This window comes from Harmonia axyridis, chromosome 7, assembly GCF_914767665.1.
Source record: "Harmonia axyridis chromosome 7, icHarAxyr1.1, whole genome shotgun sequence".
NCBI lineage: Eukaryota > Metazoa > Arthropoda > Insecta > Coleoptera > Coccinellidae > Harmonia > Harmonia axyridis.
This window is the reverse complement of record NC_059507.1, coordinates 11,319,896-11,346,605: the sequence shown is the minus strand read 5'-3', so window position 1 is coordinate 11,346,605 and position 26,710 is coordinate 11,319,896. Positions and strand designations below refer to the sequence as shown.

The 26,710-nt window shown below is 37.0% G+C and overlaps 1 protein-coding gene across 1 annotated transcript in view; it reads right to left on the bottom strand.

Annotated features, from left to right (window-relative positions):
• The window catches only part of LOC123684122 (protein O-mannosyl-transferase TMTC1-like), a 240,015-nt gene that overhangs the window by 154,794 nt on the left and 58,511 nt on the right, over nt 1-26,710 (bottom strand). Inside the window, exon 4 of the mRNA XM_045623261.1 lies at nt 15,037-15,151. Coding sequence (XP_045479217.1) covers nt 15,037-15,151 — 115 coding nt within the window. The remainder of the gene's footprint in view (nt 1-15,036; nt 15,152-26,710) is intronic.

The following is a 26,710-nucleotide window of genomic DNA, read 5'->3' as shown; positions in this document are numbered from 1 at the left end:
ATGAAAAAGCACTCAAGAACTCCTGACTAATTTTGTGATTTAACACCTTTACACTTTCTTTCTTCGAAAAAATAAGGTCTACGGCAATGCATCACAATGGATTCAGAACCATAAACAAGGAGTTCGTTAAGTTCTTGAGGATATATACCCAGAAATGGGAGTATTGGTTATGGGAAATTCCATTGAAAGGATATGGAGCTGCAAGCTGCAACTGTAGCCGTGGCGGCCATCTGGCTGATATAATTTCCCAAAGTTAGTGGCATAATTTTCTTTTTTATAACGAAAAAAAGATCCATTGATTTCTCTCAAAATATACAATTTCCTTCAATATCAAAATGAAACATATCTTATTGGAAAACCCTTCATACATATACCTACACTAGGGATTCATCAAGCCAAGTAGCTCGACATTTCACCAACTACTTGACTTGAAAATCAAGCTCGTGAAAAAGTACATACTTGAGCTTGACTTGATTTTAGATATTTATTGCTTGACTTGATATCAAGCTACTTGATATTACTTGAGCTTGATATACACGCGTCGCACGGCAATCTCGTGCGCGATTAGACTAAATATGGTGATTCCTCGAGCGCCGAGAGACTGAAGCATTCGCCAGTGTGACTTTATTAGTAGTTTTATCACATTTCTTTGAAATCTATTGGTAGATTTTGGTAGTTTCAGAAATATCTTTCCAAACTTGGCAAAAATGGCCAAAGATTTTTTATCAACGCCAGCATCTTCAGCTCCTGTTGAAAAACAATTTTCCAGAGCTGCTCTTACAGATACAAAAACCCACAATAGGTTAGGCGACAAATCTACAACATGCCTCATGTGTCTTAGATCCTTGATTCAGATGTTTGCCTGCCAGTTTAACCTATTCAGCAAGTATAAAACTCAAATATATCTGTGGTGAGTTATGAATATCTTATCCGACCTCATTATCAAATGATGAAACAGTTTTACAATGGTTTTCATAAAACTTCGACCAATCAGCTCTTCGATTTTAGTTTTAAATCTATAGAATGGTCAAAAAAGAACTGAAATCGAACACAGAAATGATTTGATCGAGCAAATCACCACGATAAAAGTTTCATGAAACCCACAATTAGTATACTATTCAAAAAGTTATCGTATATGCCGATACATGGCATTCACATCACATGTGTTTGAAGATTAAGTTTTAATTTGAATTTAAATCGCTAGTTCATCATGAAATATTATTTCCCACTGACCAATGGCTCCGAAAGAGACATGAATAAAACTGTTTTTAGTACGGACGGGGCCTTTCGAACCAGCCATCACCCAGTATCGCATTGAAACGCTGGATCGATGTCCGATAAATTGGTTACATACTGTAACGTCGAAACTCATTATTCCGTTGGTCTTTCGAATTGGAAAAATACCGCATGACAGTACTTGACTGATTCGATTTCAGCGGTTACGTTCGCTAAATTCGATTGAGACCAACGTAACATTACTACATGGCGACGATCGATTGGGGCTTGGATGAGAGAGACCAAAAGCGAATGAGCACAGGGGCGTATTACCGAAATTATCCCTTCTGGATCGAGTGAAAAATTTTTAATAAAAGGGAAAGATAAGATCTACGACAATGCTTCACAATCGATTCTAGAATTTGAAGATGAAATTCGTGAAATTATAGAGAACATACAATTGGCACATGTGCCAATCAGTCATAGAAGAGGTCTTGAAAGAGGTATGGCGCTGCAATCGCAGCCTTGACGGCCATTTGGCTATTATCGTTTTCCATCTTTAATGGCATACCTTCACCTTCACAATGAAATCAATATCTTTTGATTTCTCTCAAATACTTGTTTTTCTATGTCCAAATTAAAACTCTTATTGGAAACCTTCTAACAAATGTGTTGATGTAACATAGGGCTTTTACGGTGGATTGACTCCATCTGAAAATGTTATGTATCTACTTATGGCTGGAAAGGTGTATTCAAAATCGAACTAGATGATGTAGTTGAAGAATTGCTTCGTTTTTTGTTCAGCAAACACCGTTTAAATTGTATTTAGCCTAGCCCACAATGGATCTAACTCAAAACTGTTGTTTGGGAGCAACAAACGCTAAAATTTTTGTGTATCACAAATTGATTTGAAACATTTCAATTGATTTAAATCGCAATGAACACAATTCAACAAAGTAGTCTACATGCGAACCAGTAAACAACTGATTAAGCCGAAACCATAGAGTAAGCATAGATAGAGGTAGTATACGCAATTTTTACATGTCCCCAACATGGTTCGATTACGTTGCCTGATCGTGATATATTTTCAAATCCAAAATTTCATAATGATATAGTAATATCATTATGAATGTATATTATATTGAATGAAATATATTTATTTCAGTGATTTCCGATTAAATATGCAAATTTGAATATTTGAAATCCGATATTTGTCCTAAATGTCGAATTTATAATAAGTAGAATATTTATTATTTTCTGTGTCTACCTGCTGAAATCCAAGGTTTGGCAACTTTTGCTCTCCTAGTGTCATCGGTTGTTTCACGTCGTTTGGCGCGCTTGAAGTTTGTTTCTGGGTTACAACTTGCAGCAGTTTAAGACACGCACAAACCGATTTATTCTAAATTCATCTCGGGGCGCTTGAAAGGGCGTTATAAGCTCAGTCTTTTCCCGAGAGATGCGTATAAAAAAAAAAAAAAAAAAAAAAAAATTCAAAAGTAATAACACTTTTTGTACGTTTTTAGTCGAAAGAAGACACGGTGAAGAATTTGCGGCATTTTCACACATAAAAATGATAAACCCTAGTATAAAATTTCCAGAGTATTTTAAAATGGCAGATATTTTAATGCCGAAAAAATTCGCTACGTCGCCGTCGCTTTACAACTCCCAACACCCTTTTCATCCCGAAAATTATTGCATTCGCGTTCGTGCACCACCCCGTAACTCCAGTGACGTGCATAGCAGAATGCGAACCTGGCAGAGGCGCGAAAAGGGTGAACGAATACGGGGGAGGGAAATTAGGCGGGATATGCGCGGGAATGTGTTTGACGGATATAGTCGGAAATTTATGGGATTGTTGATTATCGTGTTTGCGTCCTTCAGTCGAACAGAATGCGAAATATTCGGGGACGAAATTAGTCAGAACACATCCCCTACACTGCCTTTGTTCTGTAGGACACAGCTCATGGTGAATAAACTCTCCCTTCTGAGCGAAATGGAGAATCATTCATTTCTTTGTTCGGATTTGCCCAGAATCTGAATGTGGTCCTCAATTCAGTGATCTCATCATTTTTTGTCTATCAAGTGAAATAATCAAAATTGATCAATAAAAGTGTAATTATTGTAAAACATCTTTTTGCAAGTATTCAAATACAATTCATTTTGGATTCACTATAATTTTCGAATTAAAATAGTAGTATATAATTCCACGAGCGTTAGTGTAGGTCATAACTCACGCAGATGAAATTTTCACCACTAGCTGCAAGCGAGTAATTCATCAAGTCAGTTATGACCATTACCGCAAGTGAAATACTATGCTTTATCTACGACTATAATAATTAATACTAAAATACAAGAATAGAGAAAGAAATTCATTGACAAACCCCAAGACTTACCTATAAACCTCTGTTTGGTAATAATGCGACGTAATCCTTTGAAGGGGTCATGCTAGATTTTATTTGTCACAAATTAAGTCCAGTGAACTAGAGGTTAAGAGTGGATGGTTACTAAGCTATGGCGATTTTTAAATTTTTCCCAATTGATGTACGTAATTTGTACGCCAAGTTCCAAGAAGGTTTTTCGAGTAGAGCACAATTGATTCTAAGAAAATGCAAAGAATAGTTAACACCAATTATTTCCAAGATGGTATAAGTTTTTGGTGACCATTCTCCTTTCTTATGGAAACCCTCATCTCACAGCTTTTAAAAAAAACCATAAGTTGGAATTTCATAGTATAATAGTTCCTACTCAATCAATTCTTTTCTGAAACAACTCTGAAATATTCTGAAAAATCGCCATAGCTAAGTAATAATATACAGTTGACCCCTAATTGACTGGAATTAATTTGTTGCAAATGACCTATAGAATAACTTCTTCAAAGAATCACGGTGAATCAACAAACATTTGGTAACAAGCTAATTGAAACAATAGTTCAACAAGAAATTGAATCCAGACCGTCAACACCTCTTGCTGTGAAAATTATTCTGATTGTTCTGATATTATATATTTCGTTTCTGGGTCATTTCCATAGTGAAACTGATATCAGTATATCCAAAGCAATTTGTGTAATTGAGGTTGTATTTTATTCCACATCGGTGGTGTATGGCCGGGTGTTACTAGAGCTCAGGCGCTGATCAAGGGAGGGGGGTGTTGAACTGGGGGAACGTCCCCCCCGCCAAATGGTCCAGGCACCTCTTGAATTTGGCCGGCCCTCCTAGAATTTGACATACTAAGGCTCAAATAATTACAAGATAAGCAAAAATTTCACCTTCAATACATTTTGTGAAAACCCATTTTGATGAACGGTAAAAAAAATGACGTCCCAAAATGGCGGAAGTGTCTGGGGTCCACATTTTCAGTATTTTGAGTATCTAAAAGTTCCCCCTCCAAAAGTGGGGCCTGGATCCGTGCCTGCTAGAGCTAGTTTAATGAAAAAATCATGTTACCAGCACTGAATGAAAGAATGATAAACACGTATAACCACAATCACGACAGTACTATCGTTATAGATTCTATCACCGTGAAAATGAGTTTTGAATAAGGTGAATCACATTACAATTGTTACAGAATTAAAATTGCAGTAGTCTTTCATCCCTGCATTGCAATCAAAAGCAAACAAACGCCGTTCGACATATCTCGGCTTCAACTTGTAAGGCACCCAATTTCCTTGTTACTGAATCATTGCCAAGACTTTCAGGCGTTTCGAAATGACTTCTTGCGTCATTTCCAATTATCCTGCCAATTCTTGTTGCGTTTGACACGAGTCTTGATCAAGTAATGCCTTCATTTCTGCATCTTCGAAAACCTTCTCTCTTCCATAGCCATGCTGGTTTTCGACGTCAAAATCATCTTGAAGCGTTGGAACCACTATCGGCACGTTCTTCAACTGATAGCGAACTCATCATAGGAATTTGAGAGTATTCGATGAGCCTCAGTCACAGAAAATTGAAATCTCACGCAAATGACGAGAATTTGGCTCGTGAGATGACATAATTAAACGAGAATAACTTCATGATGCAGACCGAAACCGACTGATATTTCAATGGCGTTATGTTTATAAATACCTGAGCTTATTGTTTGACATCTATGATCTATTTTTTTCGACAGTCATCTACTGCAAAACGAGAAATCAAAGTTCTATGCCTATTAAGTTCCTTCTATAGGTACGTTCTAAAAACGTTATGAATCATATTGTGATTAAAAGTATCATTTTGTTTTCATGGTATGTCAAGAATCAGGAAATTTTGAACTCAGATTTATGATCCGAACTGCATTGTGTATATCGAAACAGATATCGCCGTAAAAATTCAAATGAATGTGACCTAGAACAAGCGTCCAAAAGTTCCAGAGTTTAATATTCCCATATTCATTAAAATAATCAATAAAAGTTTCAATATGTTTGTTGGACATGGAACGAATTGATATATCCAAAACATAAATCACATTAATGTCTAATGGATTCGGAAAAGAGGGATAATACGTGAAACAAATTTATTGTTTTTATCGGCCGAATCCGCGTCGCCATGATCTATTGTGCTATTTATTGTAGCCATGGTGAATAATGACCCCGAACAAATGCTGAGGTGTGATGGAATCGCCATTTTGTGGCCATTAACCGTGCTCTATGAAATCGATGATTTCCCTAATGGTCACTTCACAACGTACAGAAAAGAGGTAAAAGCCGCATAAATTCTAAAATTCGAAAACAGCCGTAAGTGCGGCCATTCCAGTGATATTATTGACTTTGCACTTCGGAAGATAAATGAGTTCCATCATTCAGTCTATACTGGGTGGGACTTGACACAAACATTACGTTTTTTCGACGTTGGCGACATGTAACAGGCCAAATGAGAAGTTCCCGATCTACCATAATAAAACACATTTTTTCGGAAAAATTCTATTTAATTATTCAACATAGTTGCCTTCGAGGGCGATACAGCGATTATAGCGATCTTCCAACTTTACGATACCATTTTTGTTGTACGATTTGTCTTTCGCTCCAAAAAAGGCCTTAGTTTCGGCGATTCCTTCTTCATTGGCGATAAATTTCTTTTCAGCGAGCATTCTTTTGAGGTCTGAGAACAGAAAAAATCGCTGTGTGCTAGATCTGGTGAATAAGGTGGATGCAGAAGCAATTCGAAACCCAATTCATGCAATTTTGCCATTGTTTTCATTGATTTGTGACACGACATCTTGTTTTGATGAAACAGCACCTTTTTTCTTCAAGTGGAGCCGTTTTCAAACGATTTCATCCTTTAAACGATCGCTGTTGATGGTCTGGTTCTTTTGGAGGTAATCAATGAATATTATACCTTGCGCATCCCAGAATACTGATGCCACAACCTTGCCAGCTCACTTTTGTATTATTCCTCGCTTTGGATTCGGTTCATCGTGTGCAATCCACTCAGCTGGCAGTCGATTGTACTCCGGAGTGAAATGATGAAGCCATGTTTCATCCATTGTCACATATCGACGCAAAAATTCAGGTTTATTGCAATTAAACAGCTTCAAATACTGCTCAGAATCATTAACACGTTGTTGCTTTTGATTGATTGTGAGCTCGCGCGGCACCCATTTTGCACACAGCTTTCTCATGTACCAATATTCGTGAATGATATGATGTACATGTTCAGATGATATCTTCACTATGTCTGCTATGTCGATTAACTTCACTTTACGGTCATTCAAAATTATTTGAGAACTTCTTTATTTTTTCGTCGGTGACACCCTCTTCTGGGCGTCCACTACATTCGCCGTCTTCGGTGCTCATTTCACCACGTTTAAACTTAGCATACCAATCAATGATGCTTCATTTTCCTGGTGCAGACCACTGAAACTTTTCAACAATCCAAGATTCTGCTTCAACTGTATTTTTTACCTTCAAAAAGCAATATTCCATCAGCAGACGAAATTATTTTTTTTTCATCTTGTTTCGAATAACAAAAGTAGCTACACTCACAAGGCAATATATCACAAACTAATGGTCGGACTGCTGTCAAATTTCGACACGTATCGTTTGAAGGTTGTTACTAACTAAAAATCATATGGATTCAACACCAACACCGCCATCTGTACATCAGACCGGGGACTTTTCTATTGGCCTAATATTTTTCAAATATTCTCATCCATTACCGAAATCTAAGAAAACAAAAAACATAATTAAGATGACCTGACAAATTGGAGACAAACAGGATGACATATAACTCTCAATCTCCACGTGCGTATAAATGGAGATAGAGCGATTAGAAGTATTTAGACAGCCCCTTAAAGTGAGCTTTTCTTTTTCAGGTCTTCCTTCGATAGAATTTATATCCGAATGCAATTCTCTTTCCAGAAACACTGCCTCGGCGTTTCTTCACAAAAAGGATTTAACGTTGAATAATTGACAATGGAATAAGATCAAACTGGATATGGCATGATTCAGCCTTCCGAAGAACCTATCACTGTCCCACTTTGATGAGGGTTCGACAAAGATAATCACTAGAACAGACAGACAGATGGATTCAAACTCCTTGGATTATCACCGTCTGAAAATAACTTGAAGGACTTTGGCAGTTTGAATCTCTTGCGATCAGAAAAAAGAAACGGAAACGTTAGAACATCTGATTTGAAGCGTTTGATAAACAGAAAGCAAGTAAAGGGCAGAACATATTTCACTTTCTTTGAATGCTCTGAATTTCTAGTCCTCGTCCAGTTACCTATTTTAATTGTATAATTATTTGATTGATACTCTTTTTGTTTCAGTTCATTCCAAGACCTACATGTAGATACATAGAACATAACAAATTTCGAATCAAGTGGATGTTTAAAATTAATTACATTACATTCTGGAAACAGATCTAAACACGGGAGTGTTTGTGTTCAGTTGGAAATCAAAATACAGTTAACCCAGTTTGACTACAACTCTGATACATATCTGAATACAAATATTATGATATTCCTCTTCTCTACCTCATCCTGTGATAATAATCTTAAAACATGATGAAAACAAGACTTTTTCATGAAACCAACTATCACCGGACATATGTTTGTATTTATATTGAAGGGGCCTCCATCAAGAAGACTCATTTAAATTTCACTAAAAGAACAAAGACGCAATCACATCTTTGTATTATTGAAAATCTTGTGGATTAGTCAACTTTTAGTGGCTCACTGTGTGATATATATTTCTATCTAGTCGCTAATGCTTCTACAATATTCCCTCAAGTCCCTACGCATTACCTTATGAAAACGAAAATGCCATTGTCCCAAATGACATATTTGTACGTGACAAGCTGTAATTTTTCATACCGAATTTCCATCGTTAAAATTGGATTATACATAATAAGAAATGTACGAAATAACGTTTTATATTGAACGTTTCCTGAGGAAACTTCATAATAAATTGTATATCAAGGTTATATTACTAGTTAAAACATGCAATATATCATGTCTTCCACACTGACTATGAACACCAACTTAGATGTCAGTATGTCAAAGTCCTAACCATAATTCATCTGCGACAAAATACTCGGCGAAGGTGAGATGGCACATCAATCAGACAAATGCAAAATCTTTTTATTGTTGAGTTCTCTTCGCCTGAAATGTATCCATATATATTATTTCGGCTAGAATCATGTCTCATTCGGAGTCGCGAAACTTTTGACAGAAAGCGTCTGAAGTTTCTAACGCTGATGAACAAGTTCCATTTCGCAGATCAAAGTGTCTCATATTCACGAACAGATTTCGCTCGGTTCGTCATGTAGTCAACAGATATTGTGACATTTGTGATAGAATATATAGAATTCTATCGTAAACAAAATGTTTATCATGACAGAAACAGAGGTAACAAGATAGGTCAGGAATATGGAGTATTATAGGATGAAATAACGCCAACAGATGGATCTTTGAATAACGTTTTTGATGGAATGAAAAATAATAGTATATTACATAACAAGAGTTGTAAGAAACATATAGTTCTTACAATGAAAATAGTTCTAAAAGTGCGTAATTATCTTACAACTCGAGTTGTGTTCTCTAGTTTTTCTGCGACCGCATTCATTTGCATAAAAACTAAGAGCACGTTCACATGGCAAGCGGTCTACGCGCGGTTGAATGAGCGGTGGATAATTGGATACCGTTCACATGGAACGCGGTTGCCAAGCGGTGACCGCGCGTTGCCGTAAAGGCCCGTATTCAGTTTGAATTCTACATTTTGGTTTGAATCTGGATTCAGTATCAGATTTAGGTGAAAATTAAACTTTTTTGAGTTTTGATAGGTAATTATAGATCGAATAGTTTCTATTATTCATCAATTAAAACTGATCCTACTCAAATCATCTTCGTTTTGCCGATGACATCGTCCTAATAAGTAGCAACATGCAGGAATTGAGCGAGATGTTAAAACAACTTATTGATGCTCTGAAAAAAGTCGGTTTGAAAAGTAATGTTTCGAAGACCAAACTTATCAACAACACCACAGAACACATAAACATTGACGGCACACAACTTGAAAATGTAGAAGAATATATATATTTAAGACACTCAATAAGAATCGGCAAAGAAAATCAAACAGCAGAGATAAAAAGAAGAATCAGGCTAACTTGGTTGACTTTTGGAAAGATGAAATATATATTCAGGAATAACGACATCCCATAAACCTTAAAAGGAAAGTTTTCGATGCCTGCATATTACCGGTAGCGACATATGGCCTGGAAACTATGGCAATAACTAAGAAGACCGCAAACCAGCTGAGGATGATGCAGAGAGCGATGGAAAGAACTATGCTCAATGTCAGTCTCAGAGACAGAAAAAGGAATGAAGAAATCCGACAAAGAACTAGAGTCGTAGATATTATAGCGCGTGTTGCAGAATTGAAGTGGCAGTGGGCAGGACACGTGGCTCGACAGAAAAAAAAAGTAAATTAAATTCAACACAAATAGCAGCTTGTTTGAAGTTTTTCAATAGACTGCCTAATGAAATCAAAGAAATAAATAATTATAAACCATTTAAGAATATAATATTTAATTTATTGTTGAATAATTATAATTAGAACCATATACTTAGTATATTAGATTTCTGCTGTTAAGTGGTAGGTGAATGTTATTTTGATACTATTTCTCTTCATTTGTATTTGTTCTACGTGTATCTCATAATTTCTAAATATAGAGCTATTATCATTTTTATGTGGTCACATAATAAATTTTTTTTCTTCATTAGCATCTCCTTCACAGGATATGATGACGAGTTCTTCCCAAGCCCGTCTCCTTGAATTTTAATCTGAATATACACTACTTGTCATGTCGCATATTACAGGAAAATTCTCAATTTCATCTATGAATAATTTAGGAGCGTCCGGTTCCATTTTGAAATATTTCTGACCGAACGGATCGAAGGAAAATACGTAAATACGTCTCTGGCATCTATCAGCTCGTGCCCGCGCGGTCATCTGAACGGTTACATTAGAAACCTATGATCTCAAGCCGCGCGCCAACGCGCGGTTACTACGGGCAAGCTCTAGAACCGCGCTCTACGCGCGGTCCATAAAAACGCGCGGAGGCATGTGTACGCTTCGAAGAAAATTCATGTACTTGTAAACGCGCGGTTTCAAACCGCGCGTAAACCGCTCGTCATGTGAACGGGCTCTAAGGCAAATCCAAAAACTGGTGGCATATTGAGACACAATTACGAAACGTTAAAAGTTAGATATGAGTTATCCAGTCCTACTATTCCATCCATTTGTCTTAGCTTATTGAAGAAGTCAATCCAGTAAATGTATAAATTCTGATACAAACAGTTCGGTGGCCGGACAGACAGAATAGATCATTCAAACTCATTCCATAGAACTCTCAACTCAGAATTCGAAACTTACGGACATTTGATCTAAATGTGAAATAGAACTTGCAACTACGGAGTTGAGTTCGCCTATAACTAGAGCGACATATAACAAGAGCTAGATTTTAGCGAACAATTTCTCTAGGTATCGACATCCATTGAATTCGAAGTCATTCCAAGTTCGATATAACGAGTTCAGTTATAACGACAGTTCAGATATTACGAACACATTTCATACGAATTTAGTCAAACTGCTCCTTTTATAACGAGATTGGTATTCAATCGACTCTGTCGATTGAATACAGCTTTGTCTGAAATGTACTCTTGGAAAAAAAAACGTGTATCGACTTGTCGAAGTTTGGATTGTCTTCATCTCAATGATGGCTTCATTATGTTTGAGTATTTCATTGTTTGTGTAGTGTACCTTAAGGAAACGTCGAGCAGAGCAGAGTTACATTGGAAGTAAACAAATCGATTAATAAATAAATTGGCGAATGGTGAATCAAATGTATGTATTGACCGACAATGATTTATACAGTCCTTCTGTTTCAACCATCTGGAGAAATAGAACTAAACTCAAACTATAATGATATCAGGCATATTTAGAAAAAAATAAGAAAGCCTGTCAATATTGGGACTTTTGCCTGAATGGTTGAAACAAAAAACTACAGAACGTGTCCATTAGTTGATCGCAGTTGTAGAATATTTTCCGAAATAAATGTCTCCTAATGATCAAGACGATTCCTGTTCTAGAAGCTGGATAGATATCTTAAAGAAGATACCCTTCAGCCAGAAGCATATTACACAATCTCTCGTTTAATTTAATGTAATTTATTTTCAAATTTATTTGAACTATTTATAGCCACCATTATTATATTTTCTACTCCGAAATGGAAATTAGTAAGTTGGTTGGTGGGTGGTTGGTGACTGAGGAGGAAAAGTGGATCAATCACGACAACGTCAAGCGAAAACGGTCTTGGTGGAAACGCTGGCCAAGTAATTATTAACGGCCAGGAATGTTTGGTTGTGTGTTTGGTGAGATTGGTAGAGAATTATCTGCTATCAGCTGCTTCTTTACGGCACAACTGTTTATTGTATTGTCAACAATTGGACCCTCTGAAGGAAGCAATAGTCCAGAAGCAGCCAGTTTTGGCTAATATGAAAGGAATTGTGTTCCATCAGGACAACGCCAGGCCACACACATCGATTGTGACTCCGCCAGAAGCTCCGGAAGCTTGGTTGGGAGATTCTTATGCTTCTACCTTATAGTCCGGACATGGCACCAAATGATAGTCATTTGTTCCTGGCCATCGCGAACAATTTTGCTGGTGGAAACTTCGCTTCAACTGACTGTCTCAATTTTTTGCCAATAAGAACAAGGTCTGATAGGACAGAGGTATAATGATATTACCTTCAAAATGGTAACTAAAGGGTGTTTTTCTTAGAGCTATAGAACTTTTAATTGCAATAACACAACGATTCATTATTCGATTGACATGAATTTTATTTATCCCTAAGATAATCTTGTGGCATTACATTTTGAATATGATTTCTGGCATATGGCCACGGCTGGCTCGGATGTAGTCCAATCTGGACATCCAATTTTCGATGAGTTTTTCAACATTTGTGGCCGCATATCGGCAATAATACGGCGAATGTTGTCTTCCAAATGGTCAAGGGTTTGTGGCTTATCCGCATAGACCAATGACTTTACATAGCCCCACAGAAAGTAGTCTAGCGGTGTTAAATCACAAGATCTTGGAGGCCAATTCACAGGTCCAAAACGTGAAATTAGGCGGTCACCAAACGTGTCTTTCAATAAATCGATTGTGGCACGAGCTGTGTGACATGTTGCGCCGTCTTGTTGGAACCACAGCTCCTGGACATCATGGTTGTTCAATTCAGGAATGAAAAAGTTAGTAATCATGGCTCTATACAGTCTATACCGATCACCATTGACTGTAACGTTCTGGCCATCATCGTTTTTGAAGAAGTACGGACCAATGATTCCACCAGCCCATAAAGCGCACCAAACAGTCAGTTTTTCTGGATGTAACGGTGTTTCGACATACACTTGAGGATTAGCTTCTCTCCAAATGCGGCAGTTTTGTTTATTGACGTAGCTATTTAACCAGAAGTGCGCTTCATCGCTAAACAAAATTCGCTTTTGAAAATCGGGAACAACGGCAATTTCATTTTGGGCCCATTCGACGAATCTGTTCAGGCGTGAATCTATTCATGATGAATTGCCAAACCGAACTGAGAATAAATCCCTTCACAGCTGTTAAATCGGTCGCCATCTTGAACAGTAATGCCAACTTAAAGTTATATACCTCAAAAAAAAAAACACCAGTTAGTTATCGAATCATTCTATGGTGATTAAAGCCTTGTTTTTCATGCTAAAATAACAGATTACGTTCTACCACACCTCATACGAAATCGAAAAGTTTCATCATTACCAACTTCCAGGACAAACTCCAACATCCATGTTCAACAAAATGGGAGGGTCGACCTCATCTCTTAATTGATCTGGCAAACTCTCCACCTGAATTGTACCCCCATAATTCATGGTCATATGAAATGCCCGAATTTCCCCGAACTTAGCATGAAATTCAAATCGAGAACAATCGGAAAGCTTGCACCAACAGCAGACACAATAGGGACATCCAAATTAAAATCACGTACAGTCGGTTAACCCCAAACGAAACAACGGTTGAGAGAAAGGGAACCCTGGCAGGAGTAATACATTTTTAATTATGCCCATTAGGGCATCGGTTTGTATTGTTCTTGCTCCAGTTATAATATTGCGATTACGAAGGGCCGAAAGGGGCATTCTATGCAGGGGTATCATTTGTTACTGAATATCATCGCATCGACAGGACCCACCCTATATTCTTTTGACTGCCGCATAGTTTTCTAGTTTTAAAAGATTATTCTCCCCAAAAAACTGTATGACAGCTCCTGTCAGCAGTTGGGGAAGTCCAACTTTTCTCGCGAGTGTGAAAAACACACGAGCGAGAAAAGGACTTTTCCTACAACTGCTATGGAAAGTAGCGTATTATTCATAGCTTACTCAATTTCAAAACTATGTATTGCTTATACTGTGGGAAATATTATTCCCCACGGCACTTTGCCAACACCTCGCTTGTTGGACCAATGAAATTGGGCTTTTGAGTCGTTTCTATGGAAATGCAATAAATTAGCACATACTGTCAACGAAGGTCATTTGGATTTGAATCAAGTCCATTACTTGAATTATTGAAATTAGTACAGTTGTAGGAAAAGTATAGTGTGTAACATGTGGAGAAAGTCCTTTTTTCGCTCGTGTGTTTGCGGCACTCGCCTTTCAGGCTCGTGCCACAAACTTCCACACTCGCGAGAAAAGTTGGACTTTCCCCACTTGTTGCACAATATACTATTCTCCACATGTTACACACTATGCTTTTCCTGCACAAATTACAATAATTCAAGTTATGGACTTGATTCAAATCAAAATGGCCTTCGTGGACAGTATGTGCTAATTTATTGCGTTTCCATAGAAACGACTCAAAAGCCCAATTTCATTGGTCTACCAAGCGAGGTGTGGGCAAAGTGCCGTGAGAAATTATATTTCCCACAGTGTGAGCAATACATAGTTTTGAAATTGAGTAAGCTATGAAGAATACGCTACTTTTCATAGCAGTTGTAGGAAAAATTATGTATAATGTATAATATGTTTTGGGAGCTATGTGTAGGCAGAACAATTTGTTACTCATGAGATAAATACCATGCGGGCATCTAGTAATTCCTGTGGAAAAAATCGACTAAACATCATGAGAATAATTAACTCATATCAATTAATATCTGGATTTTTTAACTGAAGTTTATAGATATAAAGATCATAATACCACAATGCCATAGAACGAGTAATTTTGTTCAATCTTTCAGGAATTCTTTGAATAAATATTCAACACATACACATAAAGACTGTTCAAGGAAAATATTATAAGACATATCTGAAGTACAACTTACAGGTTGTAATGGACATCCGCCATGTTAGGCCTGTATTCCAAAGCTTTTCTGAATGCTACTTCTGCTTCATATGTCCTTCCTTGGCTACTCAATATACTCCCAAGGTTTCCATATGCTGAAACAGAATGATAGTGTTAGAAGTTAAATCATGAATTTCTTCCAACAGAGGAAGATTCAGATATCATACATTAATTCGATTCATAGTTCATTATAGATGTATAGAGCATCCTGAGTTCATGGACTCAGCACTCCGGAGTCTATTCGACAGCCAGTTGAGTGGACTGCACACGATGAACCGACTCAAAAGCGAGGAAAAACACATTAGTCAGCTGGCAATGTTATGGCATCAGAATTCTGGGATGCGCAAGTTATAATATTACCTCCAAATAAACCAGACCAGCAACAGCGATTGTTCTATAGCGTTATTGGATCGTTTAAAGGATGAAATCGTTGAAAAACGGCCTCATTTGAAGAGAAGAAGATTCAATACAAGGCGCCGTGTCACAAATCAATGAAAAAAATCAAAAAATTGCATGAATTGTGCTTCGAATTCCTTCTGCATCCACCGTATTCGCCAGATCTGGCCCCCAGCGACTTTTTTCTGTTCTTAGACCTCGAAAAAATGCTCGCTGGAAAGAAATTTAGCGCCGATGAAGAAGTAATCGCCGAAACTGAGGCCTATTTTGAAGCGAAAGACAAATCGTACTACAAAAATTGTATCGAAAAGTTGGAACATCGCTATAATCGCTGTATCGCCCTCGAAGGCGACTATGTTGTATAATAAATTCAAATTTTGCCAAAGAAATGTGTTTTACTATGGTAGACTGGGAAATTTTCAATGGGCCTGTTACAACAGAAAATTTTCAAGACCGGACAGACAGATGTAACAAAGTTCGAAATAATTCCTGAGATATGGCATTAATTCCATACCAAACAAAGATATTACAATATCGCGCGAACAATATAATTTTCACAAAACATATTTCGGATTAGGTTAGTGGTTCCCTCATTTCATAGTCCGTTCGCATTATTGATTCTCGATTTCCGAATGCATTCGATATAATGAGTTAATATCCGCTCGGAAAAACCACAGTTTTATAATTCCAATTTCACATGCCAGTACATTTCAACGCGGTTCATGTTTGTGTCACATAAACACCTTTTTGCCGTAAGAGTCCAGCGCGCTCATGAATAAATCCACTGGTTGCGTGGGAAGCCAGAATCGATTAATTTCCATGGAGTCGTCGATTCGTCAAACTGTCTTTTTAAATGCGGAAAGCATTTTTCCGAATCAGACCCGTCGGACGTTGGAAAAATTCTAGTGAACATATACCGACGTGTGAATTTGAAAGAATGGAAGGAACGCTGCAGAATTTCCAACGAAGATTTATTATTTTACTATGCTCCAGTTTTCGTATCTCTTGCATATTTCATCATTTATCTCAACTCATTCCCGGAAAATGAATATGAGGCAGAATACTGAATAGTTACATTCTGTGCTTTTCCGGGCGGAAACATAACGTGCAGTTTCGTCATTATGTGAAAAAAAAAATTCCAGGGGACCACTGACCTCGGGCTAATATTTGGAGCGTAGATAATTCAATAAATTTTATTGATCAAGATGGCTTTTCTTATATGTATCCCGGGTTTCACTGGATGGCGTTAGAAAGATGAGATTTCGTACTACAAAAACTTTTCTGACAATTTTGTGATTACTCGACTCGGGAATCGATCAATTTCCATGGGGTCGTCGACTCGTCTAACTGTCTTTTTAAATGCGAAAAGCATTTTTCCGAATCAAACCCTACGTTTGACGTTGGAAAAATTCTAGTGAACATATGTCGACGTGTGAATTTGAAAGAATGGAAGTAGCGCTGCAAAATTTCCAACGACGATTGATTATTTCTACAACGCTCCAGTTTTCGTATCTCTTGCATATTTCATCATTTATTCCAACTCATTCCCGGAAAATGAATATGAGGCAGAATACTGAATAGTTACATTCTGTGCTCTTCCGGGCGGAAACATAACGTGCAGTTTCGTCATAATGTGACTGAAAAAAATTCCAGGGGACCACTGACCTCGGGCTAATTTTTGGAGCGTAGATAATTGAATAAAATTTGATCAACCTTTTTTTTTGACGCTTGAATTGAGGATGAAATACACGAAAACGTTTCCTACAAAAATATCAAATTGAAGGTCTACCAATACAATGTTTATCTGTTCAACATTACACAACGCAAATCAGGATGGACATTATCTATAAAAGTTATAAGAAATGCTTTTTGGTTTTTGCTGTTATATTAGGTACACTAAAAAGTAATCCATTTTTTTCCCAATAGATGGCTTTTCTTTCATGTATCTCGGGTTTCACTGGATGGCGTAAGAAAGATGAGATTTCGTACTACAAAAACTTTTCTGACAATTTTGTGATTAGTTTACTCGGGAATCGATTAATTTCCATGGAGTCCTCGATTCGTCAAACTGTCTTTTTAAATGTGGGAAACATTTTTCCGAATCAAACCCGTCGGACGTTGGAAAAATTCTAGTGAACATATGTCGACGTGTGAATTTGAAAGAATGGAAGGAAAGCTACAAAATTTCCAACGAAGATTTATTATTTCTACAACGCTCCAGTTTTCGTATCCCCTGCATATTTCATTATTTATCTCAACTCATTCCCGGAAAATGAATATGAGGCGGAATACAGTTACATTCTGTGCTCTTTCAGGCGGAAACATCATGTGGAGTTTCGTCTTTATTTGACTGAAAAAAATTTCAGAGTACCACTGACCTCGGGCTTATTTTTGGAGCGTAGATAATTGAATAAATTTTATTGATCAATCTTTTTTTTTGACGCTTGAATTGAGGATGAAATACACGAAAACGTTTCCTACAAAAATGTCAAATTGAAGGTCTACCAATACGATGTTTATCTGTTCCACATTACACAACGCAAATCAGGATGGACATTATCTTTAAAAGTTATAAGAAATGCTTTTTGGTTTTTGCTGTTATATTAGGTACACTAAAAAGTAATCCATTATTTTCCCAATAAATGGCTTTTCTTTCATGTATCTCGGGTTTCACTGGATGGCGTAAGAAAGATGAGATTTCGTACTACAAAAACTTTTCCGACAATTTTGTGATTAGTTTACTCGGGAATCGATTAATTTCCAAGGAGTCCTCGATTCGTCAAACTGTCTTTTTAAATGTGGGAAGCATTTTTTCGAATCGAACCCGTCGGACGTTGGAAAAATTCTAGTGAACATATGTCGACGTGTGAATTTGAAAGGATGGAAGGAACGCTACAAAATTTCCAACGAAAATTTATTATTTTACTATGCTCCAGTTTTCGTATCTCTTGCATATTTCATCATTTATCCCAACTCATTCCCGGAAAATGAATATGAGGCAGAATACTGAATAGTTACATTCTGTGCTCTTCCGGGCGGAAACATAACGTGCAGTTTCGTCATTATGTGACTGAATATAATTCCGGGGGACCACTGACCTCAGGCTAATTTTTGGAGCGTAGATAATTGAATAAATCTTATTGATCAACCTTTTTTTTATGCTTGAATTGAGGATGAAATACACGAAAACGTTTCCTACAAAAATGTCAAATTGAAGGTCTACCAATACAATGTTTATCTGTTCAACATTACACAACGCAAATCAGGATGGATAGTATCTATAACACTTGTAAGAAATGCTTTTTGGTTTTTGCTGTTATATTAGGTACACTAAAAAGTAATCCATTATTTTCCCAATAGATGGCTTTTCTTTCATGTATCTCGGGTTTCACTGGATGGCGTAAGAAAGATGAGATTTCGTACTACAAAAACTTTTCTGACAATTTGTGATTAGTTTACTCGGGAATCGATTAATTTCCATGGAGTCCTCGATTCGTCAAACTGTCATTTTAAATGCGGAAAGCATTTTTCCGAATCAAACCCGTCGGTCGTTGGAAAAATTCTAGTGAACATATGTCGACGTGTGAATTTGAAAGAATGGAAGGAGCGCTGCAAAATTTCCAACGAAGATTTATTATTTCTACAACGCTCCAGTTTTCGTATGTCTTGTATATTTCATCATTTATCTCAACTCATTCCCAGAAAATGAATATGAGCCGGCATACAGTTACATTCTGTGCTCTTTCAGGCGGAAACGTCATGTGGAGTTTCGTCTTTATATGACTGAAAAAAATTCCAGATGACCACTGACCTCGGGCTAATTTTCGGAGCGGAGATGATCGAATAAATTTTTTTGATCAACCTTTTTTTTTTTGACGCTTGAATTGAGGATGAAATACACGAGAACGTTTCCTACAAAAATGTCAAATTGAAGGTCTAACAATACAATGTTTATCTGTTCAACATTACACAACGCAAATCAGGATGGACAGTATCTATAAAAGTTATAAGAAATGCTGTTTGGTTTTTGCTGTTATATTAGGTACACTAAAAAGTTATCCATTATTTTCCCAATAGATGGCTTTTTTTTCATGTATCCAGGGTTTCACTGGATGGCGTAAGAACGATGAGATTTCGTACTACAAAAACTTTTCTGACAATTTTGTGATTAGTTTACTCGGGAATCGATTAATTTCCGTGGAGTCCTCGATTCGTCAAACTGTCTTTTTAAATGTGGGAAGCATTTTTCCGAATCAAACCCGTCGGTCGTTGGAAAAATTCTAGTGAACATATGTCGACGTGTGAATTTGAAAGAATGGAAGGAACGCTGCAGAATTTCCAACGAAGATTTATTATTTCTACAACGCTCCAGTTTTCGTATCTTTTGCATATTTCATAATTTATCTCAACTCATTCCCGGAAAATGAATATGAGGCGGAATTCTGAATAGTTACATTCTGTGCTCTCTGGGGCGGAAACATAATGTGGAGTTTCGTCATTATTTGACTGAAAAGAATTCCAGAGGACCACTGACCTCGGGTGATTTTTTGGAGAGGAGATAATTAAATAAATTTTATCAATCAACATTTCTTTTTTTGACGCTTTAATCGAGGATAAATTACACGAGAACTTTTTCTCCTGAAAATTCAAGTTTAAGGTCTACCAATACAATTTTTATCTGTTCATCATGACATAACTCAAATCAGGATGGACACTAGCCATAGCAGTTATAAGTAATGCTTTCTGTTTTTAATTCTTTTATATTGGGTGTTGTCAGAAAATACGCTATATTTTACAGTTTTTCTTCAACAAAGGAAAAAAATCGAGGCAGCCGGCTGAAAAATTTTATAGTGTTTATATTCCTAATACTATAACAGTCATTCACGCGCAATTTTGTTTTCATCGATTCCGTTCCGGTAATTTCGATGTCAAAGTGAAAAGTTGATCACTAACGACAACGTCCAGCAAAAACGGTCGTAGTCGAAACGCGGTGAGCCGGCGGAAATGATAGCCAAGCTGAATAACTGAATGAGCTGACCCCCTACGACACAACAGTCAACTCGGAACTGTTTTGTCAACAATTGATCCGTCTGAAGGAAGCAAATGTCCAGAAGCGGCAATCTTTGGCCAGTAAGAGACAAATGGTGTTCCATCAGGAGAACGCTAGGTCACCCACATCGATAGTGAATCGCCAGAAGCTCCGGGAGCTTGGTTGGGAGGTTTTTATGCATCCACATTATAGTCTGGACCTACCACCAAGTGATTACTATCGGTCCTGACTTTTGTCCATGACGAACAATTTTACTGCTAAAAAATTCGCTTCAACAAAGGCTTGTGAAAATACCGGGATGCTACATTCCTTTGATAGAGGACACACCTCCGAAATTGGCTTGAGAACGCATCTCCAAACCTTCTTTCAAAGTACCTCCCTACTTCGGAAGGGTGAACCCCCTAAGAGTTGCATTTCTCGATATATGGTAAGATTTCATTAGAACACAAAGTTTGTGAAATAAAAATGACAAACCTTGCATATTTGTTTAATCATTCATGTATAGGTAAATGTATTTCAATTTATTCATTTCATACTATTATTTATATGTATCAATTATGAATAGCCCCGTTCTTATTCTTCATTGAGGTCTAGTAGATCCTTCGTTCAAAGTGTAGTCACTCTATCTACACGCAGATGGCGCTGTGAATTTTCGGGCCACACTACTTCGGCCCCGGCGGATTTGAAGATGGTCATCGCAACGCAACAGTGTCACCTCTCCACGATGATAAGAGATGGTGTGTCTTAGGCAGAGATCGCTGGATAGCCTAACTAAGTCCACCAGCGATCTCGGGACGAAACACCAAACCCCTGGGAGAGGGCGCACCTCATAACTTGGACTCGCCAAAAAAGTTTCTTTGCTCTTTTAGTCTTATCTCAAAAAATTTTGAAATAATTTCATTCAGAAATGGCAGAAGTGAAACACCAGTCACCTCCAGATGTTGCAGTACCATTTCTCTTTATTTACAAACCCACGGTCCCCTACCAGAATGAACAAATATACCGAACGTAATCATCAACCGTATAATTACAGTTTTATGGGTTCAGAAATTGTGGAAGCGACGATCGCAAGCATTTCGTATTGAATTTGGCAGTTTGCAGAAAGTTTCGAAGTTTGCCGGAGTTTTCAGAAAGTTATAGAAACTGCTGATCCACTGGAAACGATGGCTGGGAAGTTCGAGTGCAACCTTCTGAAACAAGAAAATCCACTTCTGGATGGAAAAATATAATAGGTACATTCAATAATTTCGCCAGGAACGCCCTCTCACTCTGAGTGGAGGAGATATGAAGGTTGGGGAAGGTGAGTGGAGCTCATTCCTTAATGTATGCAAATTTCATTCCAAAAACCACATCTTTACATCACTTTGTAAGATCGTATTTGTCGAGATATTTCGAGGAAGGAGTTCGATAAACTTTTATTCTGATTTCGGAAAAGCTCTGCAAATTTCAGGAGATGATTCATGCAAAATATCTCAACACGTGGGATAAAAAGAAAAAATTGCTATGTTTTAACGTTGCCTGGTCTTTGAGGTGAAAATACTGAATTCAGTATTATGTGCCTCCAGTATCAAGGTTATATGCTTCAAAAAATTGAATTGGACTACATATTTTCAACGAAATGTCGTTCTTTACTTTGTTGAAATAATCGTCTGTCAATCAACACACATCGCAAAAAGAATAATTTCTCTATAGAATCAATTTTTTCTTGGGAACATTTCAGCCGACACTGGGGATATAATCGATACCTGACTCCATCACGGTTGAGCCAGCAGCCAGATTAGACCGGCCTCACTTCATTGCTTTACTCATTATTTTCGATATTCAGCTCGAAGGATTTCAAAGGTTCATTTCAAAAAATATGAAACTCAAACCCTTATGATTTCATCATTTCTAATGATGGACGAATATCCGTTATTTTGTGATCGTCCTTAAAAATCATACCAAACGTTTGTATATCCTATTCAAATTATATCATCCTCAATAAAATGTTTGGATACCATCTTTGAATACGAAAAAATATTCATTTCGAAACTAACATTAGCATTTTCAATGAACAGGGACACATAATTTCATGACGCATTGGGTAATAAATTATATTCTGTTTCGTAGCGCCATAAATAAGAAAAATTCATACACTACAGAATTGCTTCAGCAAACATTCCCCATGAGTTGCGTGATAGCTTCCAAGCTATTTCCATTAGTACAAATTATTCAACATTCATTGAATTATTATGTTTTGTTCCGCCGGGAATTGTATTCGTCTGATATTAAAATTGCGAGGAAGCTTTTCTCTACGAATTCTGAAGTTAGTTGTCAGATTTAATGAAACAAGAACGTATGAGAGCATAATCTCAGAAAAGCTTTATTATCTAACAACGCCCATGCGGTTGATGTAGGCAGGTAGCTATATAATTCTGAGTTATCCTAGATGGCAGTTTTTTTTATTCAGTTAAATCATTGCAAAATTTGGAAGTAAGGATATTTCAAGATTAAAAATTATTATATCCTAGAAAGTTTCACAGAACACTGAACGATCAGTTTCTTTATGAGTCATTGTGAACTTTTGAGATTATCAACAACCAATGTTCTTGTAAAATCGAATGAATGCTGGTGGAACTAATATGCAAACATGCCTCTGTTTCACGGTATGTTAAATGATGATTTCGCGTTATCAATGTTTATAAAGCATCGGTTTTTGATGGCTTTCATGAAATTTGTTCTTGAGCCAACGGAGACAACTTGATTTAGTAAACCAGCGATAAACACCGATTTCTGTTGAAACTTCAACCCAAATAGTCAAATTAATTCGATGGATGCATTGATGGGACAATCTTGGACACCTAATGCGCGGTGATGAGTACAACTCACTGAAAGGAAAAATCCTTATAGAAAGAAGCATAGGAAGAAGACGTCACTCTAGGTTGCGAAACCTGATCGAGATAGCAGGCCTTATTCTCCCAACCACTCATCAGCCAAAGGTCGACTTGTCGCAATTCGGTCTCTAATGGCCATAAGTCTTAGATGTCAATCGCAAACTTCATTTGTGCCCCTTCGACGTCCGGTGCCTACTCTTCTTCGATTTTGGGCATCATCAAACTACGCTTGACAACTTCTCATAACAGTAGTTGGATGTTCGTACGGTTAGCGATTTCTCGAAATGACAACATAGCCTCCCGTAGACCACTAATTCGACCTCTTTCAAATTCACTTAGCTAGCGATAAATTCCTCGGACACGTGCTCCAGGCATTTTAACAACAACTGAACATCGACTTTGGGTCTCCTCGAACTGCTGGTGTGTTGTAAAATTCAAAAAACTTACAGAAAACAACATTAACAATATTTAAGTAACAAAAATTGTTTACATGAAAAAGCCTTCACGAGTTCTTTCTCCGAATTCAATCATTTACTTCTTGCTATACTATCGATATTTAAAAAAAAAAAATTCAATATTTGAACAGCTCCTTCTGGATGTTGCAGTTTCTTTGTCAGTTAGCATATAACATCATATTGACGTAGCTTCTCAAGTTGTGTTATCAGGGTTGCCGATTTTCGAAATACAAAAGCCATCTTGTAAGGTGCATTGTTGAAGAGTTAACCACGTCGAAAGAGTTAAAAAGTTGGGCTAGAATGTTACAACGTTCAAGCTCAAAAACTGGCATACTTCACGACGTTAACGTCGTTTATGGCGTTCAATTAACATGGTTGCCAAATCCCAAAATATCAAAAGGAACCCTCGTATTATAATTCGTCCAAAATCTCCACCAACGACGTCCCAAATCCATTCAGAACCTCATCCATCCAACTCTAAACCAAATACGAAACCATTTATATTCGCCGGGTAGGAATCACGAGTACATATTGCCAAACCTTGATATACCTGATTTCCCAGGATCTACTCGGCAAATAAGCGCGAACAGGTGTTGGTTCGTTTGGGATTCAAGACGTTCCTCAGCGCCAACATACAGGCAAACTTGAAATGCGGTAGAAACAGCAGACGAATTCAATCCGATCTCTTCCACTGCCGAAATGAATAATTGGATTAACTTGCTCTCTCCTACTCTTTACTTTTAAATCTTTGAGCTGCGCCACGGGAACTTTTGATATCTACATTACTGATCGCTCTCGCAACGCCACATGAATAATGAATACGTTTCTACAAGTTCCTGATGAATTGGGATGAAGAGAGCTTCGAGCACAGCTTCCGGCATGTTGGATCTCCGGTCTGTCCCAGTCGTTCGCTGGAAAGAGTTTTCACCTGATTCTTTTCAGACACGTCTTTGATTTTCGCGCTAACGGGGAGTTTGCTGCTTGTGTAGTCTGAGAGATATTATGGTTTCGTCGAACTGATCGGTATGATGAGCCAGGTGAATTTACAGCATCAAAATACGGAATAATAATGTCAAAATAGATTCATCTTGATAACCTTTATTTTTGATTATTTCTCTTATTGTGAAAGGAACCAATCAGAGACCAACAGTTCTCGAACAAATTATATTCACAAAAGTATATGAGGCTGGTCCAATCGTGCTCAAATTTTTAGCTGTCGATATCTGTTTTGTTGTTCATCAGCTATTTTTAACACTACATGGTGTAGGAAATTTTGGTTGATTGTTCAAGTGAACATCCATCCTCGTATAAATATTTGAAAACTTCAATTGCGATTAGATTTTCAGATATTCTGGCTAGAGAATGTCAAAAATTTCGAGAGATTTCCATGAAAACCTTACTCAGATGGCTTCTTTAATGACTGGATGTATTCATGAAACAAACATTATTACTGAAGACCAGTTGAAAAACAATTGGATACTGTGATTAGACGACGTCTTGTTGATTTTTAATTCCAAATAACCCCTATATGGGCATACTAAGTCATCTAGTTTCCCATATACAGGGTGTTTTCTGAAGAAATTTTTGTTTCTGCATAACTCGCCATTATGGATGAATCAGATTAAAAATTTGTTTTTCGACTAACATCTAGCCAAAATACAACCCTAAGTACAACAATAAGAAAAATTGGCAGGTTCGGACCTCGGTTCACAATGAATGAAGTCCTTTTGACATGCAAACTTGAATACTACACCGTATTTACTATTTTTTACTATAGTTTTCATCTTTTCAGATTTTGAACAGATTTTTATCTCAAAATTATCAATTCATCACTATGCCCAACATATCTAAATTTTTATATGTTTTTCTGTTTTATACGTACCTATATTTTGTATATCCGACTGATAATCAATAATAATTCAATTACCACTGTTTCTCCAATAACTGAACATCTTAATTGATGATTGGAAATTGTTAATTCAAACCTTTCATTGATGATATGAACAAAAATTGATAAATACTATTTTTATTGAAGATTTCACAGTTTGCCAACAAAAAATTCTGAAAGAACATTTTCAAAACAGTTGAATGAATTTTTCTGCTCGTTTAATAAGGTTTGCTACCGATCGTTTTATAAGCTCGGCAATATTGTGTACCTCGTCGTAAGCCTTTAAGTGCTCAATTAATTATGGCCTTGTTAAAAATAACCACTTCATAAACATAAAAATGGGTGAAAACTGTCTTTGAATGTTTTTTTAGAATTTTTTGTGGTTGACAAACTGTAATTTATATTAGAGATATTATTCATCACTTGCTTCCGATAAGAAGACAGCATTTTTCTTCGAACCATCAAAAATTCAGCAGTGGGAAATACGAAGTGTCCTACAATGAATGTTTTTTTCGAGGTAGAACTTTAAAAAGACCTTATTTTATTATTTTTTTGGTGCAAAAGATGTTGATCAGAAAACAAAGTTTCAGTCGAATCCATGCTAATTTAAAAAAAATAAGCAGCCACAAAAATTTCACAAAATTCAGAAAAAAATCATCGGAAACAAGGTGCTTCAGAAAACCCGTATGGCGGTATTAAGGAATCAGCTTGATGTTCTCTACTCAAAGCTTTCAATTGTCTCTACGAATCACCTTGTATGAATGAATTATAGCTCCTTTATATGGAGATGAGCCCCAAATTCCGCTCAAGTTCTGTGTCCTAGTCTTTAAGAATCAAATCATTCACCGAATCTATGTAATTTCAAAACTCTTATTATGATGCGTTTGAAATAGTTAGGATAAGGTTTATATGATGAAACATATTCCGAAAATTAAACGTAGAAGTATTGCGATATAAAAATAAGAAGACCATGAAGAATCAACACGGTCACA